At 38.1% G+C, this 20,702-nt stretch overlaps 1 protein-coding gene across 1 annotated transcript in view; it reads left to right on the top strand.

Moving 5' to 3' along the window:
- TRHDE (thyrotropin releasing hormone degrading enzyme) overlaps nucleotides 1-20,702 on the top strand; it is a 221,298-nt gene that overhangs the window by 20,199 nt on the left and 180,397 nt on the right. Inside the window, exon 3 of the mRNA XM_074902853.1 lies at nucleotides 18,728-18,854. Within this exon, the coding sequence (XP_074758954.1) occupies nucleotides 18,728-18,854 (127 nt within the window). The remainder of the gene's footprint in view (nucleotides 1-18,727; nucleotides 18,855-20,702) is intronic.

The raw sequence follows: 20,702 nt of genomic DNA, 5'->3' as shown, positions 1-20,702 counted from the left end.
CGGTTGTGTGTTCAGTTTTGTGGCAGGAAACTTTGAAGGAACTTTACTGAAAAGGTTTGATGAAAAAGATTTCTGACAATGTGATAATATACGTGCCTAAACAAGTGAATAGAGACTATAAAGGTTGTTGCTAGAAGTCAGGTAATTATGGTTCAGGTCACTGCTGTGTGAGAAATATAGTAACATTAGCAATTGCTACGCTGAAGTTGACCAACATCTTCAACACTTTGTGTCTTTTAGTCAGTGTCAGCTGGCTTGATGTAGGTGTATCTGTTCTGGAATATTCTGAATCACTCTTTAGGTTCTATTAATAGAATATTGAACAGACCTCTGTTGGCTGACAGTGGATGTATAGGTACCATCTTGTATGCAGACAGGTACACCATAGAGACCTTTAGGACCTGAAAGACATCTGATGTGTCTGCTTTGTGAAGCATCACTCAAACCATAAGCAGTAGTGTTTTGACTGTAATTCTGTTTCAAGATTTTTTTGAACAAATCTTAGGAAATTAAACATTCTGATTATTTAAAGAGGACTGTATTGTCTGTAATGACTTAAATACTTTGGTTTTGTTTTGGTGGGAAACAGGGTTAAGGCAATCTTGATACTAACAAACTAAGACTGACAAGTTCAGCTGGTGAGTTGAACAAGTAAATTTTTTGCACATCCTTGGTGAGATGCTAACACGCTAAAAGGCTAAGTCCTAGAACACTGGGAAAATTTTTTTCTTCTTTATATTTCCAGTTGTCCTGATTTTTATGGAATGATAGTAATCTACAAATTTAACAAGTTGAATGCAGAAAACATTGTAGAAAGTGTCATTCTGATATGCAAAAAACTGTTTTTGCATTGGTCACTTTATTTTTTGTTAAAACATCCAAGGCTGCAGTGATAGAAAGGTAATCTCTCTTAATGGAGAGCACGTTAGAACCATGAAAGAAACACCATGTCATTGTTTGAAAGTCTGTCTGTTCTAGAGAAGGACAGCTAGTGAAGTATTTAACTGATCTTTATGTAGCTGGACAATGCCAATGACAGCTTCTTTGGGAACTCCAAAATGGAAAAAAGTTGCACCTTCCATACCTGAACTTTTAATCTGAAAGAAACTGTCTGTGGTTTTGTACCATTTTCTGCTCATCAGCATTCAGCAACACTGCAGGATAGAGGAAAAATACAGAAGCATAAGAAAGATAAAAGGAGACTGGGAGCTGAAAAAAGATAAATGACTTTGCCGTCAGTGCAGTATAATGAAAATCAAATCAGTGCTTGGCAACGCACAATTGCCCAGTATGGCTAACCCCAGACAGTGTTTTAAGTAAAATACATGCCTTTTGTATTTTATTCTTGTATTCATATAAAAATAAGTGACTTAGTTATTAGTTGATTGCAGGGGAAATAGACGTCCTGATTCTGTAAAGCTGTAAGAATGAGTGTGACTTACATGTTTAGTGTCTGGCTACAGGCTTTGCTAGTAATGGAATTCTGTTGTTGCCAAGGTAAGGCCTCTTAAAACCCCTCTTTGGTTTGTTTGGGCTGGGTATAAAAAGATTTTGCAAGCAGGATGCACTCACCTTAAAAGTGTAAAACAATTATTTGTTTGATAGCATGCATAAAAGATACCTAGGAGTTAATGAGCTACTAGACTCAGTGTTAGTATGCTCACCATTGCTCACAATCTTTGCTACTGTGGCAAGAATTGGCTAGGGAGGAAGGGTTGTCCTGTATTGCTCCTTTCAGCAGACCCTCAGTGTTGCTGAGCTGCCATCTTCAGCCAGCTCTGGTGACACTGGTGGTCGTGATGACTGGAGGTGATGATTCCCAGTGGGCCCAGCTAACCTCTCTCCATGGTTTTATACCTTTCTGTTGGTATTTTCTTCTTGAATTCCTGCACTAGTGATGATGATGTCTCAATAATCTTAACCTCTGTAACTTTCATGTTTTTATCTGCCTCCAGGCATTCTCATAGCTCTTCTTCCGTAGTTACACAGCTAGGCAATACCAAAGCTGGACCTTGGCATGCTGGAAGCTGAACCCCTGGATGATGAAAGCAGAGTTACCAGAGAGGGTTACAGTCTACAGTGGTAGTATTTACATGACTGAGTTACACTGTAATTGAAAGCAGTATAAAAAATAATTTTAGCAAACTTGTCAATTTCATTTTATCAAAAGAAATAATACAAGTACCTTTTCTGTGTTATTTTCAAATAATATCAATGTTTCAAATTATTATGCATTGGCACAGTGCTGCACTTTTGTGTGAAATGCACAATGGAAACCTAATTCATTTTAGAATGTGCCTATGCTGGAATCAAAACACAAAAAGGAATCCACAACAACTTTGAAAGACTTCTGCAAACTTGCATTTTGTTCCTGATTGGATCTGACAATGTATTTTTAATGAATGTAGTCTTGAACATCTGCAAACTGTTTGCAAGCTGGAATTTTCTTTTCGAATAGCTGACTCTGGAATCACAGGCTCTGTAATCATGGATGCTGTGTCTCCACAGTACCTATTTCCAATATAATAATATAATAATCATAATAATAGCAATAATGAAATCTGTTCCCTCCCAGTTAAAATTCAGTGTTCTGGGTAGCATTTCATATTAGTATAAAATGCTATTGGCTGTTTATCGTGGCTCAGATGACTGCAGATGGCCTCCAAACACCTTGTACAGCTGAAAACATACTCGTTTTCTGGGTTGTTCCTCTCCAGCTTCATTTTAGTAAGTAAATCCTAGAACCCACAAGTGTACAGGAAATTTCTGTATCAGAGCTCCTTTTTCTTTTCAGATTAGATTACAATGACAAGCCTGTTGGAAGCCCTGTTTGTGTCCACAGAATGAACTCAGGTTGCTGCTAACTCTGTCATCATAGGAGTTAAATGAGACAGAATTGTTCACAGGGTCATATTGTTCCATCCATTCTTGTACTTTCTAAATACTTGTGTTGATTGTGATATTGTTGTAGATCTTAAGTCCTTGAATATATCCATATGAATGCAGTGCAGTATACAGCTAGGAAAACTACTGGTATGTAAACTAACAGGGATAGGTAACATAGTAAGGTCAGGTGTAGAGAGACCGCTAATGTAAATGGAGAGACTGTATAGTTGCAGTCGTGCTGTGTAATGTGTGAGTAAATGCATCGCAGATCAACTCTTCAAATATTGCTGCATTCAGTGCATGTCATGTCCCGCTCAGACGAGGGGGACAAGTGACTCAGATTCACAAATCCCCAGTTGGAGTGGACAACAAGTCTCCAAGTCCAAGCATTTATTAACTACCCACAATGTATTAATTGAACACATAAGCAAGTTGTGGCGAGCAATACAATATGCCTTGCATTTCTTAATGGATGAGGGAAAAGAGAGAGGTAGAGGGAAAGGGGAAATACAGATCACCAGTCTGGGTTCCTGCACTGATCCTGCCAGTGAGGGTTCCAGGAGGCAGCCGTCTTTTTTCTCTGGCATCTGCCCCTCCTTTCTCACCTTCCCCCCCCCCCCCCTTGATTTATACCCACTTTCCTTGGGTCCGTTCCCTAGGTCGACCCACACACCTATGTATCCCGTGTATGGGGAGGGGTAAGGTGTTTCATGGGATGATGTAATTATCATGATCATGTCAGCCCTTGTTAGCATATTGAGGGGTGTTAACTTTAATATGCATTTCGTGGATAATGAAGCAAAGTTCATTCACCAGACAGATGGCCCTTGAAATCTGCCCAGGTGCCCCAGAGGAGAGCTGTCCTGTCTCCACACCACTCCCTCCTCCAGCTGCATCTTGTGTTATTGGGGCAGCCTCATCAGCTTCGACCTCCACACTATCCACCTTAGGACTCAGAGTTTTGTCTTGCGAGTGTTTGAGGCATTTTTTTGATCAGCCTTAACTTTTGCTTTCTCAGGCTGTTTTTCTTAGTTTCTCGCAGACCTGTTTTCTCGTCTCTCACAGTGTAGACAAACCTTTAATGTTGTATTTACTTTATTGGCTCAGTTTCATTTTTAAGCTGCAGGACCAAAAAAGAGCTAAGTGCTATTAGATCTTTTCCTTGCTATGCTTGTTGGCTTGCTTATGTGAGCGACCTAGTAAGTCAGTGTATTTCAATAATTCCTGAGCTCTCAGTGACCTAGGATTTTTAGTTTTTCCAAAATACTTACTCTTTCCAGCATGTGAAGAAGATGCTTCAGTTTTTATGAGCTCAAAGGCCACCACCTATTAAACTGCTTTTTTTCCATTCAGTACTACCCTAGAGATTTCAGAACACCTATTGCTTGAGAGTCTGAAAAACCCCTAGTGATCTCAGCAGTAATGACAAAGTAAAAATCAGCATTCAAAGAAGAGTAATTTCTCAGGGTATTACATGAGTGTGCTTTGCAGAGTGTGTGAGTGCGTCGGTGAAACTTGAGTTTGAGAAGACCAATGGAGCAGCCTTTGCTGCTGCTTAAGTGTCTGTGGTATGGTGTCCAGATAGAAAAAATGATGGAGAAGAATGTGGAGAATGATGGCTGTTAGCTGACTTCAGCTATCGCACAGGTCACATTTGACCTTATTCCTGAGCTGGCATAAAATGAATGAAGCACACCAGTTCTTTTTAGGAGAGATGAGTAATCCTCATGGGAGTACAGCGTTAGTACAGCATGGTGATCTCTTAATGGGCACTGGGATAGCAATGTCAGCAGAGTTTTGTGTCCCAGGTCATTTACTGTGCTGCAAGTCAAGGCTTATTAGCTCAGACATGGCTCTGCCTCTGCCATACACGTGTCTCTGAGCAATGCTGGATTGTAACACATGATGTCAGTGCTCCTGCTAGCTCTTCTGCACCATGCTCTGCTGCCTATGGGAGCTCTCTCCTCCCAGGCACGGTTGTCTCCATGTGCTTTCTCCTCCAAAAGTTTACCATTTCCTGAGACTGAGCTCACCATCTACAGAACTGCACTGATCTTGTGGTTAGTTTGGGGTTTTTTTGCGAGCAATGAGGCCCTTTCATTTTACCATGAAGAAAAGCAGCGGTGAAATACTTTAAGAATTGTTTAACATGATCTGCGACTGCACACTTTTAAAAAAAATTTTTTTTAATTTCATGAGCAAGCTGGGCAATGATCAGATGCAACTGTAAAAGTCACATCCTGTTTGGATTTGTAAGCATAATACATGGAGACACTTGGGAACAGCACCTCTCTGGGTAGTGTTTGGGAGTCCCTGAAATACAGCAGCTGGAAGATGACTGACTGTCTCTTGTAGCCTTAATCCTTTGGGATGCTGACAATGAGACTGACTGGTCCTTGAAACAGGGAACTTTTTAAGTTTTGGCCTTTTGTTTGAGTCAATCAGCACTGTGAACATACAATCCAGCAGAAATGCTTATCCCTGGGATTTCTTTCTTGTTCCCTCATAATTTGTTTTTTTGTGGTGTTGGGTTTTTTTTTTGGTTGGTTGGTTTTTTTCCCTTTGCTTTGCCTAGTAGGAAATGGCAGCTTTGAAGACACTCATGGGAAAGGTGGAGTAGATATTTTAGACGTGGTAGCAACAAGCTACTAGAGAGCTTTAGGTGAAACTGACGTCAGAATATTAGTGTTATTTATACAAATGGTGTTCTTAGAAGCTTCTGGTAGTGGTTTTCTTTGCTTCATGGGTGGATCTGAAGATTCTGAACTTAGTTTAAACTTTCTCAGCCTAACTCAACAGTCCCCTTCTGTTTTTAATAATCTTCCTGTATCCCCATGGCATTAGTGATAATTTGCCTCTTACAGAAGTCAAATATTCAAGCACAGGGATCCCACTCCTTACTGCTACTTGTTTGTAAATAATTAGAGTACACAAACTGCGGGACAGGATCAGACCCTTTGTCCTTCTCTTTCACTGTCCTGCCAGCCATAGAGTCAAGCACCAGCAACTTGAGGAAAAAGTCGAGGTCCTGTTCTGATACGTTAAATCTAGAAAGCTTCCTTAGAGTGTCCCTGCTGATCCTTTCTGGTGTTTCTATCCTATGGAAGCTTCCAAAAGATTTTGTGTTTGTTCATGTCAGCACTTGAAGTGCACAAATGCTCTTGCTGCCCATACACTGTTGATATTGTCCCTGATAATTATTCTTAATGTTTGTTAATCTGCAGCTCCTCTGCTTGTAGACAGACTTTATGCTGTGGGTACGGATACAATGAGAGCAAATAAAGCTTGCCATTTCAAAGGTTTACCTTACACTGTGCATTTGGGGTATGTCTCATGAAAGGGAATGCTATCTTAGACTCTAAGAAAGTGTTAAAGAGACTAATGAAGCTGTTATATTGACATGAATGTCAGCTGGAAGCTAAGCAGGGGAATAGCTTTCTTCATCAGCTAGGAAAAGAGAAGGAAAGACTGTTCAAACAGTGATCTGCTCCACTGTCAGCAAAGGAAAATATCTGTGTAGTTTCTTTTACTGTGCTAGGAACTGAAGAAGTGATTGTGGCGAAAATGCTTTTGTCTTCCTATTTCCATAACTGGCAGGCTATTTAAGACTTAAACCTTTAGTGCAAGTTTAATTTTGCCTGCAGTATGACCACCATGCTTGCAGCATCTAAAAGTTTGGAAACCACGTTTCAGAAATACTTCCCTTCTTTCCATCTTCTCATAATCAGTTGGACCTCATTGTTGCTCTGTGCTAGTTAGCTTTCTGGGGAAGGAATTGCCTAGGCTTTTTTATAAGAGAAAGTTTTAATCCTGTTTCTTTTCAGATATGATCCTGTTCTAAAGAAACTATTTTAATCTAATGCTGACCGGCACATCGGTATGAATGGTCAGCTCTCACTGAATTGTTTTATTTGGGGAAACCCATGTAATAGTCATCCAGACCTAGTTTAATCTCAGATAGTTAGCTGACTGGCTAGCTGTCCAGATGTAAACCAGATGAGGTGTTTGAGCTGTGGCTGATCAGAAAGTGTTATCAAATTGGCCTTTTCCACAGGCATGTAGAGGACATTCCTGTTTAACTCTCACTTTCCTTATAGGAAATACGTCCTGAGTGGTGGAAGTTTTAAGGTGAAGAATGTAATTTGAATGATAAAATGTGCAAAAATATTTTTTTATAATCATAAACATCTGAGCATTTAATATATTGCAAGGGATTTGATTAATAACCCTGCAGTTAAGCATTTTTCAGTATTTTAATTTAAAGGATTCTCATGTTATATTAACATGTATTCTGTAGATTAAAACCAGCATACCTCAGAGTCTTGTTCATCATATTTGTATAAATTTGTATATGTCATAGTACTTGAATTGTGCAGCTTCTTTTGTCTTAAGGTGCAAAAAGCCTCTGTTTGCCAGTTCAGATTCTTCATGTATATATGATCTGCCACTTCTCATCTGTGTCTCTGCTGGCTGCTGGTTAGGCAGTTAATCACTTTGATCCCTGGTTGTGGCCTTGATCTTTCTCAGATGGGAGTCCTGAGATAGGAATAATGTTCTAATTGATTCAGCCCTTCTATTTTGCTTTCTCTACTTATAATTGTAATTTGTCTTTATGTTTTTTTTTTATTTTTCTCTTCTAATTCTCATGTTTTACAATGACATTGGTATGCTCAGAAGGGAGCTGGAATTCTTCCAGCCATGAGTTGGAGGCATTATTGATAGATAACTGCCTCTTCCCTAATTTATCTTCTCTGGCTGAAGTGCTCATTCTACCCATGGTTTTGTCAGAGGCTAGTTGTGCAAACGTGTTTGGATACTATTAACATGTTTAGCTTTTTTGTTTGAATTTTGTATTCTGTGGATTTGGAGGGTTTTTAAAAACATTTAAAATACTAGTTGAGAGTCAGAAACAGAGCTTTTAATGATTTTTTTTTTTTTTCTTCTTTTTGGTGGACTTTAGTGTGTGTCCATACAAAAAATTTGATTTCTTGTTTCCCTATTTCATGGTTTATGGATTTTGCTTTTACTGGCCAAATTGTTTGTCTCTTTGCTCTGACAAGTTTTTAGCCTGAAGGAACTCTCACTGTTAATATGGTTGCTGCTCTTATTGATGTAACCCGTTTTTGTTATGGATTTTATACCAGTCAGAGCATAAAATTTCCCACGTGCATATTTTTCTTCCTCCTAAGCACTAGGTAGTTTTTCAGAAAGTATTGTGGGTTCAATCCAGCACAAGGCAGACTTGCCTACAAAGTGCTGTTTCCTCAGTGCCAACAAATATTAAAGGGTACTTTAAAACTCAGCACCTTACAGTACTAATCTGTTTACCTTGCAAACAGTTTTTCTATTAAGTTTACATGTAGCTCACTTTCCTGTGTTGCATTTGCTTATCACTGCTATTATAAGCTATGCACTGAGTACATGCATTTGAGCTCACAGATGAGCTGTGCTTCTGCTTTGCTTTTCTTGGGACTGTTTTTTGCCATTGGTTCTCTTTATTTACCACAGTTTTTTGGTTTTTTGTTTTTTTTTTTTGTAGTACTGATCAAGATTACTGCAAACATATGATGAGTAAGGTGAAATGTATATCTACTAGACTATGGTTTCACTATTGTGCTGAGTTTGTGAAACACAGAAGTATTGACATGCCTCTGCAATCATCTTTGCTAGATTGTCATGTACAGTCTGTCTCTATCTCCTCCCATTTTTTTTTTTGTTATGCTCTAGACAAGTGCATCACTTAGTAGCTATTTTGTAGGGGGACCACTTTGTTGACATCTCTTAAAGTAATTACTGTCAAGTGAATAGTAAAATAGCCTTTCCCTTTAAACAAAGCCAAGTAGTCTCAGAGTAGTAGCCACATGACAAAAGATGTTATGGGAATGGGATGGTTACGCTTAGACAGGAGTGAAGTTGAGCAATTTCTGGGATGCAAGTATGCAGTCTGGGGTATAGTGTAGGTCTTTGAAAAATGTGACTGAGAAACCTGAAAACAGAGGGTTTTAAAATTTATTTTTTAAAAATTTGTAATGGAAAAGGTGTTGTTTTCCAGAAAATGTGTTTTAGGAATAGTGATTTGATGATTTATGATGGAAAGATGATTTGTCAGTTTGGGACAGTGAGGAAATTCAAGTTCTATTTCCAGCTCTTTTTCAGATTTTCTTGCTGCTATTAAGCCCTTCTTTCTGCATACTTAATTTATAAAATAGAGATAATAACAGTTCATTTCCCCCATGTTTTGCCAGTCTCTCTTTAGACAAAAAGATCTGAGAGTAACAGTCAACTCTTGTTCCTATTTATGTAATCAACTGAGCATAGGGGAACTGTGTCATATTGACAGCCTCTAGACAATGCCAAAATATAAATCAGCAGTTATAATGGTTACAGATTATAATTTCAAATGGAATCATTCTAAGGTAACATCTGTGTGCTTGTGACAGAGCAGTCTCTAGCCAGGTGAAATGGGTCATGCCATAGGGCTGCTGAAGGTTGTAGGTCACTTGTTAGCACTTCCTTTAAACTTGTGTACTTCTGTAACATTTTATTCAAGAATAGGTGAAATATTATTTATGAATTATGTGTGAGGTAAATGAACATTAAAATAGCCAGTGAAAAATTTGCTGAATACGAGAATTCTTTTAAATGTCAATCCAATCCCAGTCCAGCCAAAGGAAATGGAAATAGGCATTAATCCTTGGGATACTTCTACTGTAGATTCTTCCTGGAGGAAAAAGCCGTTCTCGCATTATCTTATTACTGGTGTTGCAATGCAGAGTGTTTATGTGTAATAAATAAATAGTGTAAATTTTTATGCTTTGTTTTTTAAAGCTATGCTGATTTTTCACCTTCTACGAAGAACTGTAAGGAGCTTTACTCACTGGGAATCTCAACAATTTAGAGTGAATTCCCCACAATAGCGAAGTTTTTCTTCCTAGGTTGAAGTTATGTAATAATGCAAAATTATCTGTATCCAGTCTGTCATGATCTTCTCTTTTCTCCACAAATGCTTTCTCATGCTGGTTCTAGCACCGACCTGATGGGTGGCCAGGTGAGGGACCTGGGCTGCCTGGGCACTACCCACCTGGTTACTGACGTAGTTAGCTGACTCACCTGGTCGACAGCTGGCTGTGAGATGAGATGAACTCTGCTGCTGATGTAAAGGAAGAGTTGAGGCTGAATGACTGAGTAGGTGGTGGTTGAATCGTGGCAGTCTTAGTTTGCTGAAATGGCTATGAAATGGTGTCCATAATTACATTTGCTATACATTAGTTGTTAACATGTTCACTTTCTGTCCCTGAGCCATTTCAACAAGATGATACAGATTCTGAGTGTTCTAAATTAATCTTAATGGCGCTGTGGTCAGTGACATAGCCAGTATTTTATTTTATGCCAGCTGAGCATTGGTTGGATTTATATGCGAATGCAGCTCATTAACTTTCCGAAGTATTTTATGATCTCAAGTTAGAAATTGTAGCATGTCTGTGTAACAGTTTTGCCTCCTGATGGAATATACTGTTGCACCTTTGGCTGGAGCAGTAAGCAAACACTTGCATTTGGTTTTTTTCAGATGAGAAATTGATGAGGCAACTAGATGCTTCTCTGCTTCTCATGTGCAGTCATGTTTACTTCAAAAATGGATGTTAAAAACTGCCACCCCTGCCCTGAAAATACACGGCAATCTCTTTGCTTAATATTCCTCATTTCCCCACTGTCAGCTGGAACCCCAGAAGTTTCTTTCACTTCTTTCTACTTCAAGGTCATGCTGTGAGTCTTTATCCAGGAACATCTGCTATGTCTGTTCAAAGCCTCTTTCCCCTTGCCCTGCAACAATGTTCAGGCACCCCTGTGCTTGCATTTAGTTTCCTGAGACACCTCTCTACCAGCAAAACTCCCCGTGACCATTTCTTTCATATAAACTTTATTTTTAGTGGCAACTTCTCTTTTCTTAACTTTTTAAAAAAACAGTTAAAGTTGATTTGAATGAGGATGCAAAGATGATGTTTGTTTACTTTAACAAAAGTTCCCCCCAGACTCCACCAAAAAACATCATTTCCTCAGAAAGTATCAGGTCGTTGAACTCTCACTGTTTCCAGATAGCTTTGAAATTTTTTTTCCAGAATTTATTAAACCATTTTTGGTTATAATTATATTAAAAAAGGCTCAGTGCAGTGCTGTGTGTGACTGCTCAGTTTGGTGAAAAGTCATCTCATTATAAAGAGGAGCTGTCCCTTCGTTATTCAGTAAGCACACTTCATTACCATACAGTCCTTTGGGTATTGTCCATGATGAATAATGAATCGGAGATTGAAACAAGGCATTTTTCTGTAATTTCTTTCCATTATCAAGTTTAACTATGTTCACTACAGCAGAATTGATACTTCAGTACAACTACCTCTATCTTTCCTTCACTCATCAGTGTTGTAAAATTTATTGCATTTGAACACACAAACCTTGTGGAGTTATGCATGCATGTGAAGCAACTGATACACATTCTTAGTGGAACTGGCCTTGTAGTTTGTTTGCATATGTAGTGAAGTGTTATTACTTTTGCATTTATTGCATTTAAAAACTCATTTGACATGCAATGCCTTGTTTGCAGCACTGACCCAAGGAGGTTGCAGCCGAGACTATTGTGTCCAGACATCTGTCTGCTACATTAAATGTGTAATGTGAACATATATTTATCACTGTAACAATAATAAAAGCAATAGCTGTGCCTAAAATAGTGAGCAAAATAATGATAAAAGAGATCTCAGATTATCAAGTAAATTGGAAGCTTTTAAGTACAGAGGTGCAAAGTATGTGTTTTTCAGTGACTGAGTGTCACTTGCTGCAGAAGTATTATGAATCTTGAAATAAAGAGCGTAAGACTCTGTTCTCAGTGACTGCTCTGTTGAAATGTTAGGGCCGTCTGAAGCATGTAAATGTATGTTTGAGTTTAAATGCATATTTAAAATTAAACATATGCATAAATGCTTTCCTGAACTGAGATTTTTTTAAAATCATTGTGAGAGAGCCCAGATCTATCAGTGCTGGGCTGAGCCTGTGGGTATAGTGACACAAAGGGCTGGAGCTAGTTTGGAGGGGCCTCCCAAGAACAGACGTGGAGTCTGCTGGTTTTGAGGAAGGGATTAAAAACCAAGCACTATTCCCAGGGTGGCATTGCTGACACCAGTTGATGTACAAAAACATCTGTTTCATAATGGCAAAGCACTCTGAGCTGCTTTAAAACACCTGTCAAACTTACTTTTAATTCTGCTTGAAGTAGGTGGGTGGGGAAACTATCCTTAATTGTGAAGTGGATTCCTGTGTTGGTTTACAAGGTTACGTAATCCATGTTTGCCTCCACAAACAACAAGATTTAAGGTGGTCATCAGACATTTTCTCAATTTCCATACTCCCATTTGCTCCCAGTCTTTTTGAACTTAAGTATGTGTAGCAATATGGACCAAAGACAGAAAAAAAGGGAAATCTACACAGTGGCAAAACAGGTAGATGCTGTCCTTGGAACATTAGCCATGTTTGCTTGGAAAGATGCTGTCATAGTGCCAAGCTAAAGGAGAGAGAGATTCAGGTCTCCTTTGGTCCCACAGGCGTATGTGGTATGACAATATTCAGGCCTGGGCAAAGGCTCTCTGTGGATGGGGGTACCTTTGGAAGTGGTTTTGTGTAGTCAGGTGTGTGACGATGTCCATTGTGTCAGGTGTTGTGAAGGGCTGGGATTATAGATCCATCTTCTCCCTTTGTCAGCAACAAAGTTGCCTTGTACCTGATGTTGTGGCAGGTACAGCAGTGGTTACTGCTGTGTAGATTTTGTGTCAGGATGTTTTCAAGATGCAGAGAACTATTTTCCTTATAGCACATGGGTTGTAAATGTAAGATCCAGTCCAGTGGTCCTGCTTCTTATGATCTGAACTCAGTGGTCATGACCAGACTACCCCCATTTAAAAGGCTATGTATGTTATTTCTTTTTCCTGTGCACTTGCCTAACAAGGACTACTCCAGTGGTGATCTGAAAACATGGACTGAAGACATGGCAGATGCTGTTGGTGAAAGTTGCCTTGGTAGAAGTGTCCCTAGCCCAGGGGCTAGACTGGTCAGATCTCTTCTGAAAGTCTGATTTAAAGCCCCTAGAATTAACAGGAGTCATTCAGTTGAAGTCAGAGGGTGTTGTTAGGCAGTTAGAGCCCAATGAGCCATCTGCTTTCACAAGCCTTCCCTTTCTAAAACAGAGGTGCACTTTATTCCCTTGGAGCAGTATTTCTCATCTAGTGAGCTGTGATTCCCCCAGGGCATCAGGGAAGGCAGTGATGGCAATTGGAGTGATCTTAAAACATGGAAAAGATGACTAAACATTTAAGGAAAAGATGTCTTGCAGAATGAATGCAGACTATTATATGGGATTATTGTGATCAGCGAACTTTACTGTTACAATAAATAAAAGAATAAAAACATATCTTGATATGAAGCAAGGGTGATGCTCCCCTAGAAAGATACACCACTCTGAGAATGAAGGTTTCAAAGGGTATACACACACATGAAATAGAAGGTGGCAGAGAGAATCATGTCTTAAAGACCAGGGTTCAAATGTAGAAGGGCATATTTAATTCTCAAGTAAGAGGTGGGCTCCAGTGTATGTCAGGCTTGCAAGCCTCTTACTGTAACATCCTGATTTCTGCCAGGTTGTCAGCTTCCTTCATTCCCTGAGGATGCAGGTTGGCAGGCTTATGGCACCTCTAACAAAGGTTATTAGTGTCTTCCTCTAGTGCCAGAGGGAGAACATACTGTGGTTCGCTCTAGTCTTCATCTTTGGTGAATTCCTGCAGAGGGAGAAGATTGGACAACAGTCTTTTTGCAATTAGACAGGTGTAAATAGTGGATTTTTACTTTTTATATCTCTGGTCAAAATGCTGATTGTAATCCATGTTCTTCCTACCTGCAAAGCAGAACTGAAAAAAAGCTTTCAGTTTGACCTGAAATATTTCACAGAATGTGGAAAAAATGACTGCAGGCTTTTCCTTACAGTTATTCATCACCTTAATCCTTTTATTGTTTTCAAGTACTTCAATTTTAAGGGGAAAAAAAAGTCGTGATTTTAAAATGTCAGAATAGAACAGTTCTGTTTTTTCTGAAGCCATTCCTCTGTTTATTATGTGCTGAAATTATCACTAGTCTTTGGTACAGTGGAAATATTTTTAGTGAACATACTATTCACCAGAAATTAAGATGTTCGTTGCTATTTACAGTTTGTACTTGTCAGAATTTACCCATTATACTTTGTATATAGTTATTAATTCACATTTTTTTGTAACACTGAAGTAATAAAACAAGAAAACTTTTTTTTTTCTTTTTAAGTGCTAATTTTCTTTTTGATGAATAATTTTTACTTGCTGGAGACAGGAAGATTTTCTCATGTACAGTAGTTAATCTGATTTTAGGTAGATGTGATTTGTTGCACATTTCTTAGCATATATCACAACTGTCTCTCGCTATGGGAAACAACTCTCACTTTACAATCACATTCATGTGTTCTGGTGACCTGGTATTACAAATATTACTTTGACTTATTTTATGTAACAAATGCTGAAACTACAGAAAATGTTGCAATATGTACAAATTATTTGTGGAAATACTCTTTTTGTACAGCAAATACTTTTGACTAACTATAGAGAAGTAGATGAACACTTCAAAGTGTTCAATCAGAATTTACCATACAGGTTTCAGGAATATTTTAGTATTTTATCTGATAATGCTGCCAAAGTCATTCTAAGAACTTGAGTTAGGTTAATAATATTTTAAAATTAATTGTTTGGGATGTTTTTTCTGTGGTTGTATCTGAGTGTGGCTATTGCATTGTCTTTATTTAAAGTTCTAATTAAAATAGCCCAGTGCTTCTGGAAAACAAACAGGGGGAAACAACTTGTATTTTTGCTCACTTTAGAGAAGAATACAAAAATTTACATTACAGCAGTTTAATATAGGATCTCTAATATCTTCTTGCTCTGCTGTTAACAATTGAAAATTATTTCTAGCAAAGTGTCTAGTCTCCTCTATCAGTGGCTGTGTGGTCCAGGAACAGCATTTTATAAATGTCAGAGGGGAAGTCTATAGTCTATAGGGCTGCAGGTGCAAACCTGGTTACTCAGTCTTGTGGTAGGAAGGAGATGGTCGGTCTGGTTCCATTTGAGACAGAAATGAGAGGTTTAGACTTTTTTCTTAGTCAGAACTTATATTGAAAGGTTGCTAATGGCTGTAAGTGTAGGTGCAAAGGTGTTAAAAAATCTGTGTGAACTTTGTTATATTCATAGGTATTATGACAGTGTCATTACTAATGTGATAACTTTATAATGTTTTTCTGGTATTTTTGTCATTTAGACACATGAGGAACTATACTGCATCAGCATACCAGTGTGCTGTGAATATGTCTGTTGTCTGAACTGTCCCTACCTTATTAATTCCCAAATGTGGAAGGTGCTTGGTGCAGGCTGTCAGGTGGTGGCTGAGGCTGAATGCCAACTTTGAATTCCCTCCCTGCCTCTGCCACCAGAGTTGCTACGAGATGCTGAGCAAATCACATAAATTGACACAGTCTCATTTAGTCACTAATTGTGTGTTACTAATTTTCTTAATACCCAAACTAAGGCACCTGTGACCAGACTCAAGCTGTATAAAGTGTTCACTACTGCAATAAGATATAATGGGAACAGTACTTCAAGTGTGTGCAATAAAACTGTTAAGTATACTTGACATTGAGAGGTGTCAAGATAAGCACCCAGAATTAGTCTCAGTCGCTCTTTGTTCTCCACTTTCTTACATGAAAATAATAGTATAACTTAATCTTGCAAAGATTGTGAAAAAGAGCTTCACTAGTATTTGCAGGGCAGTAGGTGCCATTGCAGTGAGTGATGAATTATGCACATAGGCTAGAAACCTATTTATCTTTTGTGGGAGAACATGTACTGCTTTTATTTATATTTATATTTAGGTCTGACTGTGCAGAAGACTTTCTGTTCTTTCTCTTACTTAAATGAATGTAAAATTGAATTCTTAGTATAGTGATCGAACAGTCTGTGGGAAAGTATATAGTAATTACGCATTATTGTTCAGTCCAACATAGTTATAAAGGAACACAATTTATCTAGTTTTTGAAATTAAAGCAGTAAACAAACAAAACAATTATGCTAATCAAATCTCATGTCTTAATCTTCATTCTGTTTCATTTACTTAAGCTTTTTGGAACAGTATCTGAAAACTTTACAGTCTTTATTATTTAATACTCGGAATCTTCTTATAAGCTAAGGGAATAATATAATCCCATTTTATGGATTTGGAGGTAAAACATGGTCATGAAAAGCCCATACACATTAACGGACACCGGTGTGTGAAAGTTAGCTCCTTATATCGTGAATGACACCTGAGAAGGCATCATCCAGAACAGCCAGCCAGGTGGGCAGAGTGTCACAAACTGTCCCATGTGAACCAGAAGAGAATTTTCTGAGGCCAGGAGTAGGTCTGTGATGGTGCCTCTAAGATTCCTCCATATATTTCACGTTCAGTGATTGTTGGGTGAAGGGCAGCAGCAGATCCAGCATTTGAAGATGTCTGGCATTCTTTGGCAATGCTTGTTGCCTCATAGCCCCTGAGAGACCTGGGCAAAGGTGTAGGTAATTTCTGAACTGTGTTCCAGTTTAGGGGTGACCTTGGTGTGAACCATGGAGCCCTGGCAGTCCGAAGCTGTTCTGGGCAGACTGAGAGGCAACCAGGGAAACTTGATAGGCAAAATAAAACTATATTCAGTGTTAGGCAGATGGCAAGTGAAAGTTTGCAGTGCTGTGTTTTTTGAGCTTTGATACCTGGGCTCCATCTCAGAAACCATTAAATGCCTTTTCTGCATTTGCCAAAAGACACACGTTGTAGTGCAGTAAGTTGAACCTCGATTTTTCTTGTATGTACTTATTTTTTTTCTTCCCTTCTGTTGTCCTTATTACGGACACATTTGGACACTGTCAAATTGAATGATTTTTTGCATACTTGGTTGGCTGAGTCTTTTTTTCCTAATTTGCTGATACAGTCAACTGTGCCAGTAAAGCAATTATGCAAAATTGTGTATAAAGGTTTAATGATACAAAACAGTGTTCATCACAAATCTAATTGTGATTCTTCTCATCCTTCCATAAACGAAAGGTTTTGAGGTGTTTGAATTAGGATCTCTGTGGTTTATATCTATTTTCTTAAAAAATATATTTAGTTTAGGAGATAAGGGAACATGTCACTGTTAACTTTGGAAGGAAGCAATAAACAATAATAGTGACTTGGAGGTGTTCAGGTAATGGTTTATATGCTTTCAGGTGGTGATTATGAGAAGACTGCTTTATTACTTGTCTCATTAGGTTACACTGTTACCGGTTTTACATTACAAATTGTAACTATGTATGGTTGATTGTGCACAGAGTCTAATACAACACAAAGATAAAAATTTAAAGATGGTCATAGTAAAAAAGTAGAATAATGTGTCTGCAACTGAAAACAAAGAGGTAGTGGGTTAAAACAGAATTGGCAGGTATAGTGTATTGAGATTTGATACCTGGTTTCAACTTGGATAATTGAACTGATTCAGGAAGAGAGCAGTAAATCAATACTTGGTAATGCTTCCACTGAAAAGCCGAAAATCCCATTGGCTTTTCTTGGTCCAGAATAGAGCATTTAGAAATATTTCAAAACTGCTATTTCTCCTTCATGCTTTCATTGATATTTTCTGATCTCTGCTCTGCTGCTTTCCTCACAACCCTGGCTGGGATTTAATCCTAACACAGAAAGTATTAGCGAGTCAGATATTATTATTAGGACTGACATTTAGTAGTCTCATTTGTATCAGGTCATTATGTACTGTAGGGAGAGACCTTCTGCCACAGCCACTAGATACAAAGTACTGCTTCCATCAGACAGAGTATGAGGAGGGAGAATGAAAAGCATCTCTCCTTTCTATCCCTTTCTTGGTTAACAGCTCTGAGCTGAATGTCATCTTTGCACTAAGGAAGCTTTAAAGACTGTAAGGACAGGGAATAGTGAATAACCTGGTGGTGCTTTCTGCTAACTCCTTAGTTAGGGTCACACATGAGTGCTGAATTATGAAGGTGAGTTCTGTTCACTTGGGTGCTCTGTGTAGTCAGACGTGTGAGGTGTTTTATACTGAGCACAGCAGTCTGTGGCTTGTATAAACAGCTTTAATTTACTGCTTTCTGAATACAGAGGCCTGAAGCAGTCATGGAGATTTCAGGAATGTTAATTGTTTGTGTACATGAATGGGCTTATAAATGGTTGGTTTTGCAGTCTTCCATAGCTCATCGTGGGTAACTGTGTCAATGCCAGAGAAAATAAAAGAGAACACTTTTTTTTTTTTTTCCTACACAGTCTACTAATACTTTCAGGGCTCGATATAATGTGCCTTTAACAAACCGTCAACTTCTCTCCTACTGAGCCACTGCATCCTGCCTACATTCAGTGTAGGCAGAGAACCATTATACTAATCCACTCTCCCATCATATCTCTACCAAACACATGTAAGTGTTTCCTCTGAATATTTATTTTGATACAAGGAGTGTTAAGTCTTTTATTTGGCAACAAAAACAAGTAGAAGATTGTGACTTCACAACTTTGTAACCTTAATTGTGGAAGTTCTGGTTTTCAGCTGTGACATGTTTTAACAAACGTTAAACAGTCACATTTAGCTTTAAGAAAGTAATCCTGCCACCTCACAACAGCCTTAGTTCATCTCTGGAGGTAGGATGGCTTTAATATGTAGATGCTGAAATGATCACTGGTTTGCTTTGTTTTTTAACAGGTACGGTTATATGCAAGGCCTGATGCAATCCGAAGAGGATCAGGGGACTATGCTCTAAATATTACAAGGAGACTCATTGAATTTTATGAAGATTATTTTAAAGTGCCCTATTCTCTGCCAAAATTAGGTAAGATTTCCCCTAGAACATGAAGTTCACTCAGAGATGGGAGATTAAGTCAGCTTTTTTAAAGGAAATTTAAGACAGGAATGTGCTAGATTTCAAGGTAGGGAATGTTTGTTTTAATTTAGAAGAATCATTAGGATTGATTTAGAAGGATCAATAAGTAAGGAATTTTTCATCTCTTCCTTGCAGAGGAAGGGAAGCCAAATTGTCCCCTCTCCAGCCTCGCACTGAAAGGAACAGGAAGTATACAGTTCTTACATTTGTTAGGCAATGGGAAGAGAACTTGAGACCTTTCACTGATAAGTGGGTTGGATTTTTTTTGATGCTATTTATTTTAATCCTTATTTTCATTAGATAGCCACTGGGAGGTGTTCTGTAATATTGGTATCTTAATGCTTGAGCCTTAGGTAGGGAACAGAATTGAAAATATTTGTCGAAACTGGGAACCTCTAACAGTGCAAGACTGTTTTTCTTTTTAAATGCTGACTTAATGTGGTTTATTAATGATCATTAGTACATATGTTTAATTGTATTGTTGCTTATTGAAAGATTTGCTGTGAACTTGTTTTGCTGCTCAAGTGGCCTAAATGTAAAACCTGTAAATTTCTATTATTTTTAAAGTAGTTTCCTCTCCTTCACCCTTTCACCACAATCAATTGTTCTCCTACACACTTGAATACTTTATACCATATTATTACACTCTCCCTCCTTTAGAGCATGTTTGATCAAGATACAGAAAAGCCTGTTGCTTATCAGCAGGAAGAGAGCTTGTATTTGATCAGAAGTGTTAGAGTTGGAACTACAGGTGATCTTCCCAGGAACTCAGGGTCTATTTCATTAAATCCCTTGCCTGCTGAGTAGCCTTATTAGTCTTACAGCTAATGGTAGGAGATAGATAAAGTAATTGATGTTACTAGATGAGGGTGTTGCATGAATTTCTTATAAGAATGTTGTGGCATTTGTTTCCTGTTGTCTTTAAATGATGGGTTACAGGCAGTGTTCTACTGGATAAATATGCAGATGGATTAAACATGGTACATGCATAAGACTTCCTGTGTGTCTTTTCATATCTGGTTCAGGTGTGTAATGCTTATTTCATAGAGGAAGTTATAGACTTACAGATGTCAAAAATTCAGAAGGAAAAAAATATTCAAAAACTTTCTGTTGATTATAAAGAATGAACATCATTACTTCAGGTAGTTTACTGAGGATGCCAGGTAGCATCAGGCGGTAGTGACTGTTATCTGCTTCAGAATATCTTTCATAATTGCAGCATACGGTCTTTCAACGCAATGTGTTGTATGCATTATCATTATGCTGTGGCATATATTTTAAAAATATCTTATTGGAAATGAGTATGTTGCAGTTTCGATCTCTTTGCAACAGAACAGGAGGAATAGTCACAAGTAAAGTTGTTTCATCGAGTATTTGTAGTAAAATTGTTGAGTTAATATGAAATACTTATTGAAAACTTTATTCTACAGTGATACCGTAGAAAATAGTGTGCAAACCTCTGTATACTGTAGTAAGGTTAAATTTCTTTAATGTAAATATAGTAAGGAAAATTTCAAAGCTCTCTGTGACATAAATATTTTTGAAAACTTGATTTGCATATGAACATAGTTATATTTGTTACCAGTTCAGCTGAATACTAAGATCACTGTGTTCAAGAATGTGCCAGTGTCTTTAGCCAAAGGACTGATGAATTTTTCTTTACTGGAATATGGAAGGTTAGGGACAATAGTCTGATGGGTGAATAAAAGGACTAAAAAAGCAAACACTGTAGTCTTTCTATGATAGTGATTTTGCAGCAGTATCAAATAATTTTTTGGAGGAGACAAACCAGCATTA

The sequence above is a fragment of the Athene noctua genome, chromosome 3 (assembly GCF_965140245.1).
Source record: "Athene noctua chromosome 3, bAthNoc1.hap1.1, whole genome shotgun sequence".
Lineage (NCBI taxonomy): Eukaryota > Metazoa > Chordata > Aves > Strigiformes > Strigidae > Athene > Athene noctua.
Note: the sequence above shows the minus strand (reverse complement) of the source record. Positions and strands in the feature narration are given on the sequence as shown.